This window comes from Puma concolor, chromosome A1 (assembly GCF_028749965.1).
Source record: "Puma concolor isolate L17-30 chromosome A1, mPumCon1.1.hap2, whole genome shotgun sequence".
Classification (NCBI taxonomy): Eukaryota; Metazoa; Chordata; class Mammalia; order Carnivora; family Felidae; genus Puma; species Puma concolor.
The window spans coordinates 169,019,194-169,045,089 of NC_141667.1; the positions used below are offsets into that span (position 1 = coordinate 169,019,194).

The 25,896-nt window shown below is 39.6% G+C and overlaps 1 protein-coding gene across 1 annotated transcript in view; it reads right to left on the minus strand.

The window, feature by feature from the left end:
* Window positions 1–25,896, minus strand: part of ITGBL1 (integrin subunit beta like 1) — a 210,265-nt gene that overhangs the window by 13,242 nt on the left and 171,127 nt on the right. Inside the window, exon 8 of the mRNA XM_025924365.2 lies at window positions 13,765–13,881. Within this exon, the coding sequence (XP_025780150.1) occupies window positions 13,765–13,881 (117 nt within the window). The remainder of the gene's footprint in view (window positions 1–13,764; window positions 13,882–25,896) is intronic.

Sequence of the window (25,896 nt, forward strand, 5' to 3'; positions counted from 1 at the left end):
AGACTTGCATATGGAATTTTCTTTCCCACACCTGCTCTTCTGTTTTGCCTATTTCTTTCAGTGGCACAACCCTGCTTCCAGTTACCCAGTTCGAAACGTTTTGAATCACATTTGAATCTCTCTTACTCCCCTCTTCTAAAGAGTTGCCAGAACCTGTTGAAACTACCTTCCAAAATGTCCACCATGTCACCATCATCAACCTTTGAGAGTACCTTCTATCAGGTCACTCTCCAACATTTGTGCTCCCCGCTCCCCACAGCACGACTCTACTCACATACAGCCTTGAGAACCAGCCCCATGCAGCTTCCTAATGCTTGTGGGATGAAGGTCACCTACTTTAGTCTTGCTTATGTTCGAGGTTCCTGAAACACACGCAACTTTTCCAACCTCACTCTCTCTCTCCTCTTCTCCCCTTTCATGCACTTCACCATTTGAACTGGTCTGCTCATTGTCCCTGTACATTTCCCGGGCTTTTCTGACTTCTTGCATTTGTCGAGATGGGAATCCATTCTTCCCACCTGACACAGCCTGCTCCTGATAAATTTCAAAGCTCAGGGAAGGTGACTACACCTTTGTGAAGATTTTTCTAATGTCACCAGGTAAAGTTCATCTTCTCCTCTGACTTTCTATACTACTTTATTTTTCGCTTCTATTGTGGAACAGTGTCTTCCACTTTGCGATACCCAGTTATGTATCAAATAAACTCATTACTTGACTGTGAATTCCTTGAGAATAGGAATCACTTCTGATTCATCACTGCAATCCTTCAGAGTCCAAGCACACTGCCTTAGACATAGTGGATCCTCAAAAAACAAACCAACCAACCAACCAACCAACAAAAAGACCTTCTAGACTGAAATAATTTGTTTTTTTTTTTTAATCTCCTTCCCATTCCCTCACCTCCACCCCCAAATCCCAACTTAGAACTATAAACTGAATCCAGGACATGATTATAGGCCACTGAAGGACAATGGACAGTTTTTGGATGGCTGTTCTACTTTTGTGTTCAGTAGGGTGGAGTGAAGTTAGAGAATTGGTGCCCCTTAGGGGCTACATACACAAAAAATAGTTACTAAATTGATTATATCTTGACTTCACCAATAAAACAAAAGTCCGCTTAAAGTGAGATCTATTTAAGATGTTCAAAAAAATTGTCCATCTTTGGAGGCAGATAACCTGGGATACAAAAAATTGAGAAAGAGCTTCTGTGGACCACGGACATCAAGCTATGGACTTTCCAAATGCTCTTGTTTCTTACTGTCCCTGGGCTAGTAGGAATTACCATCAATTGGACATAATTGGAATCATTTAATCCCTATTGCAGAGAAAGCCATTTTCCCTTTAACTTAGGATATCACTGAGAATAACTAAATGGCTCCTCACAGCAAGTAATTTGATGTAAAATTTATATTCAAGGAAATAGGAGATTGTTTTTCATTTATTAGCCCATTCATCACATCCTTCTGCAAAATTAAGTTGGCATCTAGCCCAGACAATGGTCAGAATGCATTGGTATTCAAATGTTTTGCTTTGCCATTTACATGGTTTCTCTTTACTTAAAAATTTTAAAAACCTTTCAATAAAAAAATTTTTAATAAGCTTTAATAACATAGGCATCCATTCAAGAAACTACTGGGTACCAGGCATCATACTAGCTCCACTCTCATGGTTCCTATAGTCCACAAGGGTAGAAAACAAGGACCAACAAACAAATGCATTGGAGCTATGGGACAACTAAAAAGGACACTACTGTATTCAATAGTGAGAACACTGTTAACTGGAGTAGTCAGAGAAGAGCTCTGTGACACCCAAGGGATGACACAAAGCCAGAGAGGAAAGCTAATGTTCTAGGAAAGCTAATGGAAAGTTCTTGGAATAAGAAAGAGCTTGGCATGTTATAGGCAGTGAAAAAAAGGTCAACGTGTTCAAAGAAAATTGAGTAAGAAAAAATGGAATAAATAGCAAAGCTGGAGAAATGTTCAGGAATGAGAGCATAGGAAATTATTTGTTCTTGGTAAAAAGTTTCAATTCTAAGAGGGATGAGAAATCATAGAAGGATGCTGTGCGAGAGAGTGATATGATATAACTCACGATCTGCAAATTCAATTTGACAGCTGTGTGGGAGAGATTAAGGTGTGTTGGGAGGCACGGAGTGTGGGGAAAGCGAGAGGATGTTGCAGTGGTCCAAGTGAAAGGTGACAGAGGTGGTGTCAGTACTAATGGAGAGAGGTAGACAGAGATTCACTTCGGTGGCAGGTGTCTATTGGATTGGACGTGGCAGGTGAGAAAAAAAGAACTAGTTTTCTAGCTAGAGAAATATTATAAACAATGATGCTATTTGTTAGAAATGGAAACTGCAGGACGGAGAGGTTGGGAGCAGAAAATCCGTTCTGTTTTGAATCTTGTGTGTCTGAGATACTCTGAAGACAACCATGTAGAGAGGTCAAGTAATCAGATGGCGCCAATCTGGTACTCAGAGGACAGGTTAGGGCTAAGCTTATACATTCTGGACCTGCCAAACGTAGATGGCACTTAAAGCTCTGAAAGTTCATGAACCCATCTAGGAAGAAATAAATCTTGGGAAACTCCCATATTTAGGGCTAGGGTAGAGGAGGTGAAGTCAGACAAGTAGGAACATCTAGGAAAGAAGGAGGAAAACGAGATGATTTTATAAACTGACAAAGGAAAGTATTCCATAAAGGAGGCCTACTGAGTGCAATGTTCCTGAAAACTGAGAGTTAAAAAAAAAAAGACCGTAATAGTAGTTTCAGTCAGATTTTGCCGGACCAACTGTACCACGCTGTTGCTTAGGCCTGTGAATGAAACACCTAGCGGTGGCAGATGTACTGGAGTATCGTGCATACCTTTCAGTAAGAACATGCCTGCCGGGTAGCAGAATCGATAGTGGTAAGGTATCTTCGTATAATAAATGTATTGTGGGTCATTCTAGAATGAACCTTAGAAAGATCCAGCCTAATAAACCATATGAAGTACACTAAATTGGCCTCCACTTGACTTCTCAAGTCTTCACATAGGTGAGTAATTTTCCATTGGACTTTCACTTTGAGAGCCATTCACCTCTCCCAGATGCTTACCTCCTTGCAGCTGGTATCCTCATCCTTGCTTCTTCTTCCTATTCTCTTCCCTTCTCTCACCAAGGATGCTCTAGACCTGTGTCGCCCAGTATAGTAGTCACTAGTCACACATGACTGAGTTTATTAAAGTAAAATTTAAAATTCAGTTTCACAGGTGCATAAGTCACATTTCAAGTGCTTGGTAGCCACATGTGGCCAGTGGCTCCTGTGTTGAATGACACAGATACAGAACATTCCCATTAGCTTTGAAAATTCTATCGGACAGTGCTGCTCTAGACAAAGACCGTTCTCAGTGAAATTCATTGGCTCTGAGATACATTTCCTTAAACCACGGCAAGGATGTTTCTCAATTAGGAAATGGACCCAGGAGTGGATCTCTTTGCATCAAATACTACATATTGCCTGCCCCATATTCTTTTCCCCTTGTTAATATTAAGAGGACACTCATTTTTTTTTCAGGGAGGTGATAATATGCCCATCTGAAAATGTTTGATTACCCAGGCTCCTTTTGACCTAGGACCTACCTCTAATAAGTGAGATACAAGAGAAAATCTCTTCCTAGTTTCTAGGATAGCTGCTGTCCTCCAAAGAAAACCAGATGGGACACAGCCAGCATGTATGTGTCCTTTGCTCTTTGCCCTTTTCTCTCTCCCCTTTTTCTTTCCCTAGTTGATAGACACACCGGAGGCTTTCTCTGAGAATGACAATAAAAGTCACACTGGAAGGGCAGAAGTGAATACAGAAGGTGTGTGGGACATTGATGGCTTTTGGGTAGTCACCTCCTTATCTATCTCTGCAGTAACTTAAGATGCAAACTGGAGGCAATCGCACTGCGACCCTAGCTACGAAAGGCTTGGCTTGAGTCAGTGGGTGGAGGCCTTTAACAATGTGAGCAACCCAGCAGCGCCTGGGGGTCGCCACGTTCATATTCTCGGCGGTATGCTCTCTAATTTGCAGCTCGGAACTAAACAACTCCCAGGAGAAATGTGAACTGATTGTGTAATTAAGAGGTGGCTCTTCATTACCCCTTCTTGTTCTTCAACTGGACTCATGGGCAGCATTTATTCCAGGAGCACAGAGCAAAGAAGGAAAGCAATAAGCAGTCCATTTCTTATTCTCATCCTGGGTAAATGGAGGACAGGAGGGAGGTCTCTGATTAAGCTTATGCTCGGCTAAGACAATTAGACACACCTGAGCCAACGCGTGGCTATATTTTGTTTATGAAATCCTAAAATCATAATCCACTAAAAAGTGAGCAATACTTAGGGACTATCACCCTGGACTCAGCATTTTTGTTTTTGTTTTCAGTAGTGACTTATTTGATTAAAAAAAAATCCATGCATTTACAGATCACACACAATTTTTATTGTTAATAAAGATGTTTTGAGAAGGTCCACATGTGGCCTATGATCATTGAACATGACTAACCAATAATTTAGTTAAATGAAGAATGGTCTTACTTCATACTGATTTTCTGCTTGCCAGTCATTTTCAGGTCGTGATTTTGGTGTAATCAAAACGGAACCGCTTAAAATTATGTAATTACTTACATTCACCTTCAGGTACAATTGCTAATTTACCCCAGCCTACCAGAACTGGTTTAATCATCTCCAGCGTTATTGTTAGGAGGGGATAAACAGTGTTAGTTATTATTTCTCAGGTGCATGCTGATTAGGTAGGTTTACGGATGTGTTTGATTTTACTTATTCCTTGTTTGCTAAAATACTCAGGCAGTCCCTGCTTTGCTCTCTGGCCACACACTGGCTGCACAGGGTTCTAGTTCATTCCTCCCCGTGAAAGACCCTGTCTGTGTCTGGTAGTGCACTGAGAAAATGACCTGAATTAGTGATTCTGCTTCATTCTCCTCTGAAGCCACACCAGAGGGATGATGTTAAGGAGTTTCACGTACTCATGGTAGTAATATTTGTCAACCACTGGCTGCCACAGCATGGGGAAGTTAAAGCTTTGAACACATAGCCTTCACTCCTCTGAGGCACAGGACTGCTGATTCATATGATGCCAACTTCCTTCCAAAACCTCCGTAGCTAATGCTTTACGATAGCCAAGACAGACATATTGTTTTCTCCTGTTCTGAAGATGGACGTTTCAATCTTTCACTCTCCACCTAGTACCCAGGGCGTGCATTGATGCCTTCCTGGCATGTAATACCAGTCACGTTTCATTCTTTATGTCCCCTTCTCATCATAAAGCCAATAGGTGGGCATTATAATCCTTACCATACACATGAGTGTACCAAGACAGAGAGACCAAATAACCTGTCCAAGTTACTACAACTAGTAGGAAATGGAGCCAGAATCCAATTCCTGGTCAGTCGAGTATGAAGTTCACATTCAGCTTGCTGTGTGGCACTGCTCACTTAGCTTCCAAGAAAATAGTGACCTCTTTCACTTAAATTTTCCTTGAAAAAATGCAGCTGAGTGCATGCACACACACCATAGATTGTGGACTTTCTCCAGACAAAATATCAAAATACCCACAGAAGATTCATAAACCAAGATTTTTTTAAAAAGTTCTATTCCTCCAAAAAAATGTAGAAATACAACAAAAGATTCCCAGATATCATTTTCGAAGGATGGATTTATGAGTGATTTTTATTTTGTCCTTTATATTTTAGTCTTTTTTAAAGGTTGAAAAATAAAAAAAGCAAAGTGAAATATTTAATAATGTCTTAACATCTAAAGATGAGCAAAATAAAATAAACAAAGTGAAGTAATTTATACCATAAATGATAAATGAGTAGTTTGAAAAAAATCCATCCCAAGGATGGATTAAAGAGCAGCAGAGAAAGAGTTCTGATGTAAGAAAATTAAACAGTATATTTCTTCCACATGTCAAATATTTTTCCATCTCTGTGCCTTCACTTAGCTTTCCCAGACCCAAAGTGTTCTTCACACCCAAGCTTCATACATCTAAATATTTGCTGTTCAAGGCCCCAGTCAGATGTGCATTCCAACTTGAAGAATTCTCTGATTTCAAACTGAGATCTCTCTGTCTCTCTCTCTGTCTTTCTCTCTCTCCCTCTCCCTGCTCCCTCCCTTATTTGTGGTTCTCTTAATTTCTAATTTATTCAAAGAAAAAAAAACTTTTTGAGATGTTAATCCTAAGCTTGAGGGTACAATAATTAGAGACAGAGACAGAGAGAGAGAGAGAGAGAGAGAGACTTTCATTACACCCATGGGAAGTGTACACATTTGAAGAAAAGACACATAAGCACACTTACAATGACATGTCACGATGTTATAATAATGAAGGTATTGCAGTATGGAGGAAGTCTAGAATAATTTCAGAAAGGTTCTCTAAAGGAAATAATTTGGAAGACTGATGGAAGAATAGAAAAATGATGAGGAGTTGTTCCAGAAGAAGCAAAGATAAGGAATATGATGTCAGGTAAAAGGGACAAAGTCATAACACATCCAAATTTCTCCATCTCCATGGACCTCCATGAAGAAATCATTGTTTTAAAACCAGATGGAGACAATTGGTGCCACAAAAGTGTTGTCTCCTTCCCCCCACCCAATTACTCGAATCAGAAACTTGGGATTCATACTTGGGATTCATCCTTGAACCTACCCCGCTCTCACTCACATCCTTTAATCATGGGTTTCTGTAAATGCTGCTCAGACTCCTGGGGCAGTGGAGGTCCGTCTAAGCATTTGGCTGACACTCAGCACCAATCTCCCGGGAAGGAAACAGGTCAGGAACCCCATCCTGGCAGCAGGACGGTACCAGGCTTTCCTCTCCATGCCAGTCCTTGAGCAATTCATGAGGGTGACAGCTCAATATAGTGGTGTGGGGATTTCCTTCTCTTCGGATAACACAGCCCAGACGCCCAGAGACGAGATCCATACTGCACAGGTGCTGAAGCTTCCCTGACTTAGAGGAAGCCTTATGTCCCAGAGGAGCCAAAACCTCTCCTAATGATTCCTTGGGCATAAGCTCCCAGAAATCCCACGAAGGCACGACATCCCCATCAGACATTCATAGTTGAGTCATAATCCCTCCCAAATTGGTTGAAATTTATTAATCGTAGCTCACTATTGCCATGAGAAGTGTTTTCTGGTAACCCTGGCACACACCATTTTCATCTGTTTCCAGGGAACCCAAGACAGGAGCTTGAGGGTCAGCGTCTCTTGTAGCAAAGTAAGGGTTTCGGCAGCCTGCTGTCCACATCTAATACTGTCGCCAGTACTAGCAAGTTTTTCCATCTGTACTGTCCCCTGCCTGGCTGAACCGCCTTCACCTCTCTCCAGGTCTCCTCTCAGAAACATCTACACCCACCAGCTTTTGCGAACAAACTCCTCCCAGTGATCCACACTTCACCCCGCAGCTAGAGGTACTTTTTCACTGAAGGAGTCATGTTACTGCCTTGTTTAAACCTCTTCGATGGCTTCCTATCATCCTTTCACGGAAGCCTCAAATCATTAATATGGTTTTCAAAACATGTCGCCCCCTTCCCACCTTTGCATTCCAATCTCCAACTACCCAGGGTTTCTGTCTGGTTCTCAAATGTTCCTGGAATACGTCACTCTCGCTTTATCCACAGATGCCCGCATGTGCTGTTCTCTGTGACTGTTTGTGTCACATCTGCCGCCAGCACCTGGCTAAGTTGTATGCAGCCTATTATAAGTATGGTGGTTGTCACATTCAGCTGATTAATACATGTGAAGCACATACTGTGCACCATATAGTGTTACCCAGATATGGAGGCATTAGAGTCTATGTTACACCCCCCGATTATGTATATTCCCACTGAACCCATGGCTCTCCTTTCAGCAGGACCCAATTCATTGTCATTCCTTTGTCAATGTCTGCCCTTCAAATTTAATTGTAAGCCCCAGCAGACTCACCACCGAATCTCCAGTGCTGGCAAATAGTGGAGGCTCAATAAATATTTGATGATTTAATGAAGAAATAAATGATAACTTCAGCTTCAACCAGGCAGAGGTTGGAAGAATTTCCATATGAAAACATTTAATTAGAATTTGAAAAGAAGAGTCTGAAGCTGAGGAGAATGGAGCTAAGAAATCACCTGGAGAGACTGTCCTGAACAGGAACGTGGGAGATGCTGAGATCGCTCAAGGGCAACACACAGCAAGTAGAAAGACATCCAGGAGCCATTTCAAGGGAAATATAAGATTTATTGGTAGGCTCTGGGAGAAGAACAAGGGAAAGAAATAAAGTGGTTATAAGAGAAGTGGGAGAAGAAATGGGTAGGACAGGGGTCTCCAAGGCTCAGAGGGGAGACCATTTCATAGGGGCTTTAGAGTACCCACAACTCTGTGTTTAAACTTGGTCACATGCTGGGAGAACTGAAAATCACCAAGGATGTGCGTGACTAGGACTTATCATAACCTTAGGGAGAGTCAGTTATGTGGAATCGTTGAGGATAGACCAAGTTTACATGGGTTTAACACTGAACCAAGAGGAATGCTATAAGTTTAGAGGCCAGAGGGAATGGTATCAAGGAGATAAAATTATTTAAGGGCATGTGTGGGTTTGAAGGGCAGAGCAGGGCTTTACAGGGAATAAGCAATGAGTATTTGCTGACTCAATTACTGTGATGTGCTATATACATGATAAGAGGGGTTTCACTAGGATAATGGATATTTTTAGATAGACTGAGAAATACAGAAACTTTGGTAATGCATACTGTGACCCGAGGAACCCCAATGGCCAGTGTCTCGTTAATTATGCTCTTCCATGCTTGGGAAAATCTATGAGAAGTTCCCCCACAGAAGCTGCACTGCTGAGTGAGAGCCACTAAAAATATGGCGGCCACTTTGATTTGGTAGCTCAGTGTCAAGTGTGAGGAGAAAGACGGCTTTATGCAAAAAGTAAACAGGAGAAAACATTCATTCTGTCTAAAACGGAACACCAGAAAGTCACAGTTCTGAATAATAAACTGTTCTTACAAAAGGCATTAATAAGCAAACATGGAGCCCTGTTACACATCCCTTAGGGTTAACTGTAGTCCACAGCAGAAACTTCTGCCTGAGTTTGTTATGTGTGCCATTCTCTTTATATGTATCTAATACCAGTAATAATAATACATGATGTGTGCATATGTAAGTGTATGCCATACATATATACACTTATATGCTGGCTACTTTATCTGCATTAACTCTACTAATCTTATCGTAACTCTACAAAAGAGGTATATTATGATGATCACTTTATAGGTGAGAAGTAGAGGTTATGTAAACCGTCTCAAGTAATATTGTTTGTAAGTGGCAGAGCCAGGGCTGGGGAAAAAATGCTCCCATCTGTAGTCTTGACTGCTTCACCGTATTGCCATTTATATTTCTTAATATTCAAGTACATTTGCATTTGCATGAAAAACACAGGAACTTGTGATCGCCTCATCAACTGGTTTAGTATGCTGTATACTTCAGTACCAAAGTTACCATAGGTTCAAACATGTCAATTAATGTCTTGTCTCTTGTATTTTCTTTCCAGAGAAGAGCAGAGACAGAGATGAAATTCAAGACTATGATAACCAAGGCTCAAGTAATTCCTTCCCTAAAGCAGTGCTCTGAAAATAAAAGAATTAAAATCACAGTACCTTTATTAGCTGTCCTAAAGAAATCCCACTTTGAGCCCACGCGCAAAGCTGCGGTGGGAGGTAATATTCCCAGTGAGAACATGAATTACAGCTGATTCTCATTATTTGAAAATTCTGCATTTGAGAATTTGCTTACTCACTGAAATGTATTTGTATCCCTGAAATCAATACTCATTAAAGTTTTCCAGGTCATTTGAACACACAGGCAGAATGGTTCACGTTCTCAGCTAAGGCCAAAGAAGATCACGCTCTGCCTCTTGTGTTAACTCTTACACTGTAAAGAAGTGTCCTTTCTGCAGTGTATTTAGGGCTATGCTTTTCACATTTTCATGCTTTTTGTTGATAATTTTGATGTTTGAGATGGCCCCTAAGTATAGTGCTGAAATGCCTCGTGTACCTAAGGGCAAAAAGGCTGTAATGTGCCTTATGGAGAAAACACCTGTCACATAATCTCCACTCAGACGTGAGTCATAGGGCTGTTGGCCATGAGTTCCATATTAACAAATCAAGTATGCATTATACAAGGTCTTTAAACAGAAATAAACATAATACAACGGTATGTATTGATCTGTTGATGAAAAATCCTCTGACCAGAGGCAGGAAGTTGGCCCCGTATTTTTCTTAGGAGCAATGATTCAGTATTTGCTAATTCAGTGTTTACGGAAACTTGATAGACTATAGCTACCATGAATGAGAAGACCAGACAGTGCCTTGTTGGGGAATACTAAACAGAGTGTGTGTGTGTGGGCTGTGAGTTATATGTAGCTTTTCTAGCTGTATGTTACTTAGGATAAACATGAGTAGGCCATTGATGGGGAAATCTCTCCCTCTCCGTCCTGGAACTATCCCTCTCCGAACAATAGAGTTGACCATCCAGAGTAAAGACTCAAGTAAATGACAAGAAAAGCAGAAAACACACTGACTTGTATGTATAAAGATGCATGCAGAAGTCCTAGTGAAGAAATGGTGGCAGAATTTAATGTCCCACACTGTCACCTGGGCTGGTCAGCTCAAGGAGCTTTGATGAAGCAGAAGAAGGAAGGAAAAACAAGTCATTGTTACCTAAAGACAATATTTTAAAATACCAGTATTACCCAACCCTAAATCTCTCAAGGACATTATTCACCTATGAAAGTGAAATTATGAATAACATACAATATTTTCAAGGAAAATGTCCAAGAATTATTTTCCTTTACATACTTGAAAGGTAGTTGGAAATCTTTGGTCAATAAAGTGTCTTTAATAAGATTTAAAATATGAAATTAAATGCATAGGTGATTTTTTTTAGATCTGGTTTTTACAATTTAAGAAAAAAGCACTGAGACGATGCATCCAATTATAGATTATAGTGATCAAAGATACTATGCATATCTGGCTGCTACGTGCCTGCTGCTGGCTGGGCTGTGCTCTTCTTTTGAGCACACGGGAGCAGCAGCAAAGTTCTGTCCAAACTCAAAAATGCCTTTGTCCTCTGATAATTAAGTTCCATGATACCATCTCTATTCGGTGAGATCAACCACCTAAGAATTAATTTCTCACTGTGTGAGTAAGGATCTTCCAAGTTGTAACCAAGGCTATAGCAGGAAGATAAGGGGTGTTAGCATGTCTACAGCTATTGTCTAATCTACTGCGTTACATCCTGTATCAAGAAAGGCTGGATCGGATGGTTGGCAGAATCTAACCAGTATTGAAGAATAAGACTGTGCTGGTTTGTCTACTGCACTATCCAGAGAAAACACTCAGGCCACCCGGCATGAGTGGTCTGTTCCTTTGGCAGATATATTTTGGCAGCCGCAGCTGGGCCCACCAATATCATCCTTACTGTTCTGGGGATTTCCACCCGGTGCCACCTAGGGTTCTCGGCCCCAAGGGTGTCTCTAGCTAGAGAAGACTGCTCTGAGATCATGCGTGTACCTTTGAGGCATGCTGGATGTGGCAGGCGAGCTCATGGCTCCTAGAAGCAGTCCTCGACCAATGACTGATGGAAAAATCAGAGTTGTGTGCTTCATTTGGGCTCCCAGAGGTTCATCTCCTGTCCTTGGATGAAGCTACAGTTGACTGCCGTGGATTGATAACACCATCGTAACTGACTGCCTTCCTTTACCCACTCTCCTACAATGTATCCTTCACCTTTTCAATACATCCCTTGCATTCAAATCCTTATCTCTGAATCTTCCCACAGAGTTCCCCTACAAAGTGTTCTAGTCTCCAGCATAATTATATTTCTCGTTGGATGTCAAGTAACTGGTATCCTGGTTTATACATTGGTGTTTTACTAGTTTAGCTAGTGAAAATCAGTTTTCCCGGGGGTACAGATAACTCTGGGTAGATGGACAAAATACAGAGAGTATAGACAAGCAGAGTCAAGTATTAGTGTAAAAAATTACTTTGTGAGATGTTCTCTCACTTACCTAACACATGTTTGATTTCATCTAGCAGGGAGTTATACAGATTTGTTGCCATCTTTGATTTCCTCCCCAAAGTTGTAGAGAGAGATGCACTGGGGGGAGGGGGCCTATAATTTATGGGTATGTAGATGTAATAGGTTTCTACAATATCAACCATTTCAACCAAGTTACTGAGGCAGATGGGCAGGGAGACCCATGTGAGATAGACGCTCCATGTCAGAGATAATGACAATGCTAATAATAAGAGCAAAGATGTGTATGTGGTTCTTTGTAGGGGCTTTAGATACCATTGTAAGAACTACATGAGTTAGGGAGCACTTGGGTGGCTCAATCGGTTAAGTGTCCAACTCCCGATTTCGGTTCAGGTCATGACCTCACAGTTCATGAGTTCCAAGCCCCATGTCGGGCCCTTCTCTGACAGTTCAGAGCCTGGTTGGAATCCTGTCTCCCTCTCTCTCAAAAATAAATAAAGATTCTTAAAAAAATAATTAAATGAGTTAGTAAACATAGAGCACTTACCAGAAAAATAAAAAGACTATAATCAATTTAGATATTTCTGGTAACTGATACCAATGAAGAAAAAAAAATCTAAACTAAAAATAATATTGCCAAAAAGTCCAAACAGTTTGATGTCACCCTGGGGAAAACTGTGGTATCGGAAAGATCTGTGAACTGAACGTCAGAGCCCACATCCTGGGTTCTGCCACTTTGTAGTTTTGGGACACTGACACCTCTAACCTCACTCCCTGTCGCATCTGTGAATTGCAGAAAGCAGGAGCAATCTCTTGGGGCTGTGCAAGGGCCTCTTCCCTTGGCTCACAGAGAAAGGAAAGAACAAAGGATGTTTGTTCAAATCGCCAGTGTGTTATAGTTGGTCAGCGAGAGAACAGAGAGAAAGACACACAGGGATGCCAGGTAGATGGCGTCCCCGCCTTCAGTGAGCTGTCTGTGCATTTTGGTTTTTCCCTGATAATAGCACCCAATCACATTACAATCATTATCTGCTGGTTCTGGACACCTGCACGGAGCTGCAGTCTGCAGGCATCATCTCTACAACATGAAGTTTTGCAAGACTGAAACAGGACATTGAGGGTTGGCCCCATCCCCTTGGCTGCATGAAGCTTGGGTAGACACTGTCACGTTCGCCCTCAAGGACCTCATTTGTGCTGCACTCCCTCTGTTGCCTGGCCTCTCCCTGGGTCCCCCTTGCTCTGAAGATTATTACCTTTGGTGAGCTCCTGTTGGGTCTCCCAGCCATCATGGAAATGGAATGTCTATCTTCTGTGCTTTTGTAAGTAGAGTGTGATTTTACCCCCAAGTTTGCAGGTAATACATGCTTCCCCTACCAGTTTTTATTGGCAGAGCAAGAAACGTCATTTCTAACTGAGCAGGTGCAGCAAAACCTGTCACTATCTTCACAAGATTTAGCATAATCTCAACGACCTTTTGTGACCAGCGGGCTGCGTATTTTCACATATCCCTAAGTCAAGAGTCCAAGAAAATAAAGATCATTACAAATCAAATTGTGTAATGCTTTTAGGTCTACTTGTATATTGCCTTCAGGTTATCTTCTTTTTTAACAGAGTTTCCTTTTGTTAAAAAAAAAAAAAGAAGAAGAAGAAGAAGTAGGGTAAGAAAGGCAGGCAAAGCTGGCCGCGAAGCTGTGAGAAACGCTTACCCCCACAGACCGTGCCGTCCAGGCCTTCACAGCGGCGGCCGTCGCATTCACACGTCTTGCCGTACACCCTGGGGTCTCCCGGAGGGTAGCAGGTGCACTTGCCACATTCGCATTTACCTGCAAAACGCACAGGGAGGGCACACTTGTTAGGAGGGTCACGGAATCGGCCAGGCTTCCAAAGGATACAAACAACTAACACACCATGAAGCCTGTTCCTGCTGCGCCTGGAAATAGTTCCACAGATAATTTTCTTACCCGCCTCGGGCAAGACCAAGACCAAGTGCCAAGGAGGCCGGGAGCTGGAGTGACGCTTTTGTTTCGTTCGGTTTTCAAGACGAATGAGAATTCGTCTTATTAAACCCTCTGGGCGTTTCATCTTCCACTTAGTCTGATGATACCAAATCATACATATTTTGACATAACTTAGGATAACGTTGTCATTTAAAAAAAATATTTTATGTATTGTTACTGGGGCTCTATCGGCCACATAAGCAAACGATGTTCATAGGTACATTTCGAGGTGATGTTTTTTGACAATTGGGCATCAATTTTGTAATTCATAGAACTCATTTTAACAGGGACCACGTATCAAAGTGCACGACCTTAATACCAGTATTATTCTTGACTTGAAATGTTAAAGTATAAGCGGTCTTTGCAATGAGTTGGATTCAAAGTTTGGGAATTCCTTAACTACTATCGTTATGGCTTTCATCATTATTTATTGAGCTGTAACTACGTGTCAAACACTGCAATTCTTTGAATTCCATCATTTTGTTTTCACCATACCACACACTGACCAGCATTATTACTATCATTTTACTAAACAGGAAACAGACACGTACTGACGCCAAGTTCCCTTCCCCGGTGAACCAGCTCATAAGGAAGAGATTCAAAATTTATATCAATTCTTATTAACCTTAAAATTTGCGCACTTAGCCATGAAGCCAGACTGCATTTTAATATACTCAACGCAGCACCGGGAGGCTATACGAGAAAGAAAATTTCCCTTTGTCTGAGGAATCGGTGCTGGTTTGGCAGAAATTCAGCTGGGTGACTACTCCAAGACATCTGTTCCTCTCTGTCATTAGCCCAACCATCATAATTACACACCCACTGAAATGATCATAAGATGCTTCGGGGCTGACCCTGCAATGTTGTTAGTCATTCTGTTGCTGCGTTTGTATCTTGTTAAAGAAATTCTGAGTTGGTAGATGATGGAAGAAAGGAAAATTAGTATTTCGAATCATATAATTTCAGAGCTGTAATTAAAGATAATCTAATGCAGTGATTCATAATCTTTTCTGGCAGCAGAGGTGGGGGTCACTGTCCCTTTGAGAATCTGGTGGAAGATATTGCAAGAGATAGTGTTGTTCTGGCTGCCCTTCAACCTGTCTCTCTTCCTACTTAGAGATGGGTCCAGGTTCAGCAGGAGGCAGAGCTCTTCCCCTTCCCCAGGGATACTCCCTCTTCCTACGCACTGGTGGACAGAAGAGGGACACACCAGACAGTCTTGGCCAGGGCTTTGGTTCTTGAGGGTGGAAGAAAAGGCACAGGGTCTGTGGCAGAGTTTGCAAGAGCAACAGCACAGAAATGAGTGTCCACAAGTGGAGGAACTCGGCACCCAGTTCCAAAGTGATGGCAGCAGGGGCTAGTTCTTGGCAGGGCCTTGATTCCCTGGGCTGTTGCATGAACTGGTAGTCCAAGCTTGCACTCTGCACCTAAACCCTTCTAATAAAATCCTTTTCCATCCTACTTAATGAGGTTGGTTCCTGTTGTCCACAGACAAGAACTCTTAACTGGTAGACCCCAGATCTCTCCTTGGAAAAATACACCAGCACTCATTTATTTTTTTATAAAGTGTCAAGAGGATCCATGACTTTCTGCAGTGTACTTAATAGATGAGGAAGCCCATGCAAGCAGAGGCTAAATGATTTATGTAAGGCCAGCAAAGTAGACATTAGCAAGGTTGGTACCGGAACCCAGATTTCCTGAGCCCCAGTTACCTTCTGGTGTACATAAACACATCTGCCCTCATCATGGGTGTGTGTGTGTGTGTGTGTGTGTGTGTATGTGTGTGTGGGTGTGTGTGTGAATGACAAAAAATTCCATTTTTTTGACTGTGGAGACAAAGAGACTAACCACAGAACCATCAGCAGCACAACCACATACTGTTAACTAGTCCTGCATGGACAGATATGGGAACCTTCCACCACATTATTCCTGAGAGGGAATGCAGTCCAGTTATCACATCAACATCAATTTTTAAGTTTGAGGGCATATGTATTTGTGGTGATAATTTATTAACATTTTAAGGCATTCTGGAAGTTTCCCGGATATGCATTATTGGCTTCTGTGCCTCTCTGGAAAGGATGATAGAAATGCTGGCATATGGATTCGGATATCAACGTTTCATTTATTTCATTATGGACAGTTTCTGTCTTGTATTTCTTCTATAAAGTTACACTGAAAAGTGTTCATACTCAGCCCTAGGTTCATTTTTTCCCTAGCAGATTATAATTCAGGTATCCTTTTTCAAATATTGGAGAATAATTAGCCACTCTGCATTTCTTGGTGTGTTTTTTTGTTTTTTGGGTTTTTTTTTGGGTCATGAATCTGTTGGGGTTTTAAAAAGCTATATTAAGCCAACTGTTAGCTGACTTACTTTATAGCTACAGCTGTAATACAGTTCATAGGCTATAGAAACTTCATATGGAAAGGCAAAACATCATAAATCAAGACAGGCTAATTTATTACAGAAAATTAATGAAGAGTCAGTTGTTCATACAGTCCACATATTAAAGTGCCTTATTTTGCTGTCTTAGTTCACAGCTTCAGTCCAGTCCCAACCAAGACATATACTTGCCAGTTAAATTTCTGCTCATCTTTCAATATCCAATGTCACCAAATCCACGATACTTGCACCCTGCTACTCATGTACCTTCACAAATACAGCAGAATCAACTGCCTTCTTGTGTGTCCTTATGATGTTTGAATCGATACTTATTGAACAGATGCACTAAACAATCACTGCATGTAAATAGTTTACTAATATTCCCACAACACATGAGCTTTAATGATAGAACTTAAATTTAGAATGTCTCCTCCAGAATAAATATGCCTTTCCAATTGGCCAGAAAAACTTCATTTGTGCTTCCCACAGTTACATCAATGAAATATGTCCCACAGCAAGCCCATCACCTTTATTCACAAACCTACTTCTCTTCCTGTATCCTGTTATCAGGAGAAGGTCACCATCATTTGATCTGTCACCAAATCTTATATATTTGATATATATATATCAAATATATATATCAAATATATATATATATATATATTTGATATATTTGATTCCTTTTTTCTTTTAATAAACTATTCTTCTCCTTCCAGTTTGAAATTTCATAAGATCCACTTTTTTTTTTTAAGTTCATTTGTTTATTGTGAGAGAGAGCAAGAGCAAGGGAATGGAAGAAAGAGTATGAGCAGGGAAGGGGCAAAGAGAGAGGGAGAGAGAGATTCCCAAGTAGGCTCCATGCTGTCAGTGTGGAGCCCGATGTGGGACTTGATCTCATGGATCATGAGATCATGACCTGAGCCCAAATCAAGGATCAACCTACTGAGCCACCCAGGCGCCCCAGATCCACTTTCTTAAAACATGTCTATGATTATGTAACCTTTTTTCAATTAATGGTCCCACGGGACCTTCAGGGCAGAGATCAAATTCCTCAACAGAGCTCTCCACCCCTGGTCCAACTCACCTTTCCCAGTACACATCCAGTGTTCACAGTACACTCATGTTCAGAGACTGATTTTTGCTCCACTTATTCTCTCTGTTGTGCACTCTACCACTTTCTCTATACCTTCCAATCCAATGTTCAACAGCCAACTCAGATCTCCTCTCCTCTATGAAACTTTCCTCTCCATCCCTGTTGGGTTACCTCAATGAGTTGTTCTTTCTCTCTGATCCCACAGTAATTTGTACACACCCCTTACTAGGGGTGTACACATCCCTTACTAGGGATCACTGCATGTAAACTTTATACTAGATAAGCGTATGCTTGAATCGACCACAAATACTGAACTCTCTGTGGTCCAGGCTGACAGTGAGATTAATAACCTATTGGCAGCCAGCAAAGTTCTCTGTTGATGGAGTAGGAAACACTGACAGGTTTATTGTCTTTCACTTTTTCAATAAGAGACTGAATCCAATCTCCTTCCTTTATTTGCTAAATGATATTATTATTTCAATGGCTGTTTTAGTGTTGTGGAGATATAAATGTAGCTTCTCCAATGACTACCAGTATTCACATAAGTAAGAATGAAGGATAGTGGAAGTTTGTACGTCTAGCACTAATAAGTGCCATTTTGTATAACAAATTGGGATGAGAATCTAAAGAAAGATACACTCAAAGAAATACAAATAAGCCGAGTAATTTTTGAAAAGATAATTCAAGAACAGATGGAAAGGACAGAAATAACCATCTGAGAAGAAACTAATTCAGCCAACATCATCAATATCATCCAACCAAAACTTACGTGAACTTTACACTGAGTCTGTCCATTCCTATTACATTTTAAAAAAGCAGATAACCTTTAAGAGCACACAAAAAGTCAGTCCAATGATACATGGTATGGCAATCCTTATGTACTGTATTTTAAGGCTTATACATTAGCATAGAGTAATGACCTAATGCAGGTATCTAGAAGTTCTGATTTAAAAAGATTTTACTTAAACATTTCTAATTTGACACTTCCATGCAATAAAGAAACACTCCAAGACTGACAAAATGCAGTTCATACTGCTATGCACAACTAGTCATTTTAAGAAATAAAATACACCTCACTTTAATATCATCTTTAAGTTTTCTTACACTCACTAAGAGAGCTAAACACGTGCATATGTTGGCCTTGGAGTATACTTTTCTGTAAGTACCATGTTAAAATTTAAAACCCTCGGGGCGCCTGGGTGGCGCAGTCGGTTAAGCGTCCGACTTCAGCCAGGTCACGATCTCGCGGTCCGTGAGTTCGAGCCCCGCGTCAGGCTCTGGGCTGATGGCTCGGAGCCTGGAGCCTGTTTCCGATTCTGTGTCTCCCTCTCTCTCTGCCCCTCCCCCGTTCATGCTCTGTCTCTCTCTGTCCCAAAAATAAATAAAAACGTTGAAAAAAAAATTAAAAAAAAAAATAAAAAAAAAATTTAAAACCCTCATGCACTTATTCCAAACTGACAGATTCCAAACTGTTTCACATCTGAAATTCAGCAAATATGAAGGATCTGTTCTGTGTGAAGCACCTAATCAGATATGGGAGTATAATTCTAAACAAGGGATATGTAAGTCTGTAATTTCTGCTATCCTTCTATATCCTATTTCATTTCACAAGGCATTAACTCCAAATAACAGTGTTGGAGAATGATATTTCCAAATATTACACACTTGTTTTGAGTATTATTGACAAAATTTACTATTATAATTACAAAACTGAATGGGCAACATTTTTAATATTTGTTTTAATAGAAAATTCGTACGATCTGTAGACATTTGAAAAGATACTCCCTTCTAAATCATATGGGAAATGCAAAGTAAAACCATATTGAAATTCTATCCCAAACCAACCACATGAGTAAACATTTAAGAACTGACTGTAACAAGTTTTGAAAATGGCGTGGAAACACAGGGCATATTTTTACTGCTGGTACAGTTATAAATTGGCAGAATATTCTGGAATACTGCTTAGCATTATCTAGTAAAGTCAATATGCATAATCTATGAACCAGCAACTCAATTCTTGGTCATATTCACTGGAGAAAATTATACTCATTTGTACCAGGAGATGTTCCAGAACAATCATAGCAACACTATTCCTAATAGTCTCAAAGGAGACTCAAATATCCATCAGTGACAGAATATATAAGTGTCAGTTATATTCCTAAGGGGATCACTGTACAATTAGAGTGAAGGAGACACTGCTACTTGCCACATCATGCTTGAATCTTCAACACATAATGTAGAGTGCAAGAAGTCAGCCGCGAAATGACATTTATTGTTTGAAATATTTCACAACACAACACTAAACTTCATAGTGTTTGGGGATATATATTTAGGAGGCAAACTTTAAAGAAAGGCATAGAGGGTCTCCTGGGGGGCTCAGTCAGTTGAGTGTCTGATTCTTGATTTCAGCTCAAGTCATGATCCCAGGGTCCTGGGATCAAGCCCCATGTCAGGCTCCACGTGGAGCTTGCTTAAGATTCTCTGTCTCTCTGTCTCTCTGTTTCTCTCTCTCTCCCTCTGCTCCTCTCCCCAACTCTCTCTAAAATATTTTTTTAAAGAAAGGCAAGAACACCTTAAAAGTGAGAATAATGGTCATCTTTGCAGAGGAGGGTGTTGGTAGTAATTGAGGAAGGGTGGGTGGGAGCTCTTGGGATCCTGGAATTATTCTATTTTTGCACCCAGGTCAAGGTTTTGTATGTTACTACTTTGTAACGATTCATAATGTTATAAGTTAATATGCTATATATTTTCTTGGGCATCATGGATTATTTACCAAACAAGTCTCCTACAACCAGTGAGCTATGTTGCAAAAAGATCAGACCCTTTACTTAACTCATTCATTGCAACTAAATAAATTCCCAACGTATTCAACATTTAAATGTAGAAATTTAACACATAAAATCCTGGACAGGAATATAGGTGGGAGTTTTCATAACCCTCGGGTGGGAAAGACTATCCAAAACATGACAACAAACCAGAAACGCTAAAAAACTGACAAGTTTTACCATAAACAATATTTAAAACAACAATAACATAAGACTGACATATAAACAATAAACAGAGACAAAATATTTGCACAAATAAAACATAATAAAAAATAACTGTATGGGGCACCTGGGTGGCTCAGTTGGTTAAGCGTCTGACTCTTGGTTTCAGTTCAGGTCATGATCTCATGGTTTGTGGGTTTGAGTCCTGTGTTGGGCTCTGTGGTGGCAGTGTGGAGCCTGCTTGGGATTTCTCTTTCTACCTTTCTCTCTCTGCTCCTCCCCCAAGCGCATGCTCTCTCTATCTCTCTCAAAAAAAATGACCATACATATGAGCTCATATATAAATTACCAATAATGCACACCCATGAGAAAAATAGACTAAAGACAAAATGGATCATTCAAAATAGAAATACTACATGATGATCAGTATGAACATAAATTATTTATATCTCTTAGTGAATCTCATGGAAATAAACTGCAAATTTAAAATAATTATACTTTGAAGGGAAGTCACCTGGTTCATTAAAATATTTGAAAGCTCCAAAAGTTTCAAGTTAATAAGATTTTACCTGATATAGCCTGGAGAAACCCTAATTTACAGTGTTTTAGATTTTACCCACAAGATGCTTCAAGGAATAGACAAATAAAATACCTTTATTTTAATACCGAAGTAGAAAGAGAAAATAGGACTTTCTTTCTACCTATAGGATAACTACGTACCATTAAATTATAAGATGAAATAAAAGAGCAGCTTGATACCTTTATAAAAGGTAGATTGCCTCATTTACATTTTTAGAAATTAAAAGATTAAAACTTTATTTATTTATAAATATGTTTATAGCAGCATTATCAACAATAGCCAAATTACGGAAAGAGTCCAAGTGTCCATCTACCGAAGAATGGATAAAGAAGAATTGGTGTGAGTACACACACACACACACACACACACAATGGATGTTACTCAGCCAGCAAAAAGAATGAAATCTTGCCATATGCGATGATGTGGATGGAGCTAGAGTGTATTATGCTAAACGAAATAAGTCAGTCAGAGAAAGATACCTTAGGATTTCACTCCTATGCAGAATTTAAGAAACAAAACAAATGAACATGGGGAAAAAAAGAGAGAGACAAGTCAAGGAATAGACTCTTATCTATAGAGAACAAACTGATGGTTACCAGGGAGAAGGTGGGCGGGAGATGGGCTAACTGGGTGATGGGTATTAAGGAGGGCACTTGTTGTGATGAGCACTGGGTGTTGTATGTAAGTGATGAATCCCTAAATTCTATACCTGAAACTAATATTATACTATATGTTAACTAACAAGAATTTAAATAAAAATTTAAAACTAAAAAATACTCCTTATTTATTAATCTCACTAGTTTTCATCCTTATTAACTACCAGAGCACAGCTATGGGAGAAATATTCGTTTAATTATTTCATAAAATTGGAGATTGTTAGAGATAGAAAATCATGGAGGATGATCAAGTCCAACTAGCCCTACAATTTACAGATAAGGAAAATGAGTCTCTGAGAATGAGATAATACGTTACTTTCTCAAGGACACAGGGTGAAAAGGTTATCTCTCAAGGTCACAGAGTGTGTGAAGGATGGAAAGGTCAACTCTTATTCCTCAATTGTTTATAGAACTATTGTTGGTTGTCCTTTTTATTTTTTTTTTTAATTTTTTTTTTCAACGTTTATTTATTTTTGGGACAGAGAAAGACAGAGCATGAACGGGGGAGGGGCAGAGAGAGAGGGAGACACAGAATCGGAAACAGGCTCCAGGCTCCGAGCCATCAGCCCAGAGCCCGACGCGGGGCTCGAACTCACGGACCGCGAGATCATGACCTGGCTGAAGTCGGACGCTTAACCGACTGCGCCACCCAGGCGCCCCAAGTTGTCCTTTTTAATAGTTAGGGATGTTTGGGTGACTCTTTCCAAATGAGAATGGAGAGAGATCTACAAGCATTGTCTGAAGAAAAGGTGTTTATCTCTGCTAGAAGCTGATTTCCCAAAACTGATATAAAGCTAACAATGTGAAACTGTGAAGGTGACATTTATTTTTTAGACTATATATCTCTTCTTCCTTTACCTCCTATTCCTCCTCTTCATCCACTCCCTTCTTTGTCCCCCAACGAACCTCTTCCATCTCTCTCTCTGTCTCTCTCTCCACACACACACACACACACACACACACACACACACACGTTTGTTCCCTCCCTCTTTCTTCCGGGAATTTCTTTTCTTCTTGGATTCCTCTTCTTATACAATCTTAACCATGACAAATCTCTAAATCTTTAGACTCTGCCTTCTCCTAACCTTCACTCTTTTCAAACTTTTCTTTTTAAGGCCTCATCTCCACAGGGCGCAGCTTTCAAACCATCAGTGACTAGTTACTATATGCTAGATGAGGAGATACAAAGATAAACAAGATAGACACTAATCCCTCATCTCACGTATTAACAGTTAAGGAAGAGTCCCTTCATAAACTAATTGGGTAAACCCACACTGCTTTAGATGCTAATGACCAACTGAATCTTCTCCACTACTGCCAATAATATGCTTGTGCATTTGTGCAGGATTATAATCTGGAATTTTCAGACACCGCATGTTAGATATATGGACCTGAATAACAAAGACTGAAAACATCTGCAGAGACCATAACTGAAAACACAACACACAACCAAACACACAAATCACTTCTACCTTATATGCTGACATTTGAGGTGTTTAGGTGGAGAATGATTCTCACTTCCTTCAAACTATACCGCATAAAAAACATGTTCGTGCTCAAGAATAGATTCAACTGGGCTCATCAACCTTGAGTATCTGTACCAATTTGATCACTCCCTCATTCATTCATTCAACAAACACATTTTGAATATCAACTATGGGTTAAGTATTATGCTAGATACGGAAGATACAAAATAAAGGAGACCATTTAAAAACTTTCATTAGTGGAGGGACTAAAGGTGAAATATACAAGCACACACACCTGACAAGGTTAGAAAAAGTTTCTGATAAAGGTGACCTGGATGTGGCAATAAGTCTTAAAGTGTTTGTTAAATGTCAGTAAGGTAAAGAGAAAGGGAGATACATTTTGTTGCCCAGATACAACTAAAAGCATGGGATCCGACATTAAATAAATTTAGATTCTAATCTTGGCATGTCCACCATTAAATGTAATTCCTTGGAAGAATCAGTTAAACCTAATTTATTGTGGTCGTGTGATGGGAATAATAATAAAACTGGTAACAATGTTATTGTAAATGCTAAACGTTGTAGTGCATATAAAGTACATAAGACAAGGCCTGACACAAGGTAAGTGCTCAATAAACAATAGATGTTACTTACATTTTTACAATAGAAAACATGTTGGGAGGCTTGCATCTCAATTACTCACATAAAATCCATTCCTTTCCTATTCCATTTCTCTAAACAAACAAACAAACAAACAAACAAACACCTGTATTTCCTGATCCAGAATGAGATTAACTAGGAAGAGCACTATATTCTCAAATGCACCTGTTAGTGCAGTAACAGCAGGCACACTCTCTATGACCTTATTTTCTTTCACTTTTTAAAATGGTAAAAACCACACTTGCAGTACACGCTCAATAGCTAGATAGTAATTAGAGGCTCACATAAAACAGAAAAGAGATTAGCACTTTACTAACACAGTCCTCCTTTGCCTAAAATAATAGGTTTACCATAGCAACCTGATTGCACTAGAAAAACTCCTGCCAAATGCATCCTAAGTTCTCCTGAAATTTCTATGAGATGGAATTAAACACTTGAGAACTATAATATTCTGTACCATTTCATCTGAGTACAAATATTTTGTGTGTGAGAATGAAGTAATCTCCCATCAGACATTTGAAAGGGAAGAAGAACGTTTCACCTCCCAAAATGGGAGGTGAGACTTCTCATAATTCAAGCCACATTGACATCACAATTATCAGCCAAGGAAGAGTTGCTCATGACTTTTAAAAATATGGATAAATGTCAATTCTTCTGTTTGTACTGTCTTAGTACACGAGGATTAGAGTAATCAATCATGGAATATGTGAGGAAATGAGACATTTAAGCAAATGTAGAACTAATATAATTTTCTGTTGCCTGCCCTAAAGTGCCTATAACTGAAAATGGGAAATTGGTGTACCAGGTCTCACTTTCCCCTAAATATTTTCCAATGTATCAAACAAAGCATCACTGAGGACATCCATTAGGCTTCTAAATTAGATTATGGCACTATTTCAACCTTAAGATAGTTTCTAAAATAACCATTACTCAAGATTCATTTTTTTTTCTAACAAAGACATTTATAAATTAGGGAGAAATATCACACTCATTTGTCAACGTAAGTCAGAAACCTTCTGCAGCAGGTCGAAGGTTTGAAAAGTCAGTGAATGACTGAGGTTAAAAAATATGGAGCTTAAGTAATTGATGAGTGTGGCCCATCATGAAGTGCCCAGTATCAGTTAAAATAAGAATATCCTTCTTCCTAGTGGGTGAACCCATTAGCTGGACAATGAATAGTACCTTGTTTCAGAAACAAGATCTGGAGATTCTGCAAACATAAATCCTATCATATCTGGGCCTTTTCTTGGTATTGACTTTAATTATCCCATTCTAGGTCATAAATAAACACATACAACTGTAATTCACCATGAAAGACTCTATGGGACAAATGCCATAGGGTAGTCATAGGCAACAACTGCCATTCACCAGTGAGAGTGCTGTGTTTGATAGAATCAAAGAAATGTTTTTACAGAAAGTTTCTTGAAAATAAACTTTATTTGGGCAATGGAAGGGTAGTGTGGAATCAGGCCCTAGTCACTATTAAATCCTTGGGTTTTGTCACTTAAAAAAAAATTCCAAAGTGTGAGTGAATATATCACTTCCTTAATACACATTTCAGTGGTAATTAAATTGATTTGAAATAATTGTGAACTTTCTCCCCACATCAGAGATAATTAGGAAATTTATTTAACAAATTTAACAATGAAATCTATGTCACAATAAATAATACATTTTCCATGAATGACAAGGTAGGCTTTTAAAATTAGAAAAAATTAACCAAAAAGCAATATTTCCTAATGATAGCCTTTTTTTGTACTATTTTTTAGTTCCTAATACTGATTTCACCAAATCATAAAACATTAGAAAAAACATTGTGTATATATATATAAGTGTATACATAATATGAGAATGTATATATACAAGTACATTTAAATTTGAAGGTGACAGAACCCCATGTGAGCAATTTATCCTCAAATGGTTCATGTAAAAAAGCTCTTTACACTATTCTTAGGTCTTCTAAGTTTGAAATTGTTTAAAAATAAAAATATTTTAAAATTTAAACATATGTAAGTAAAA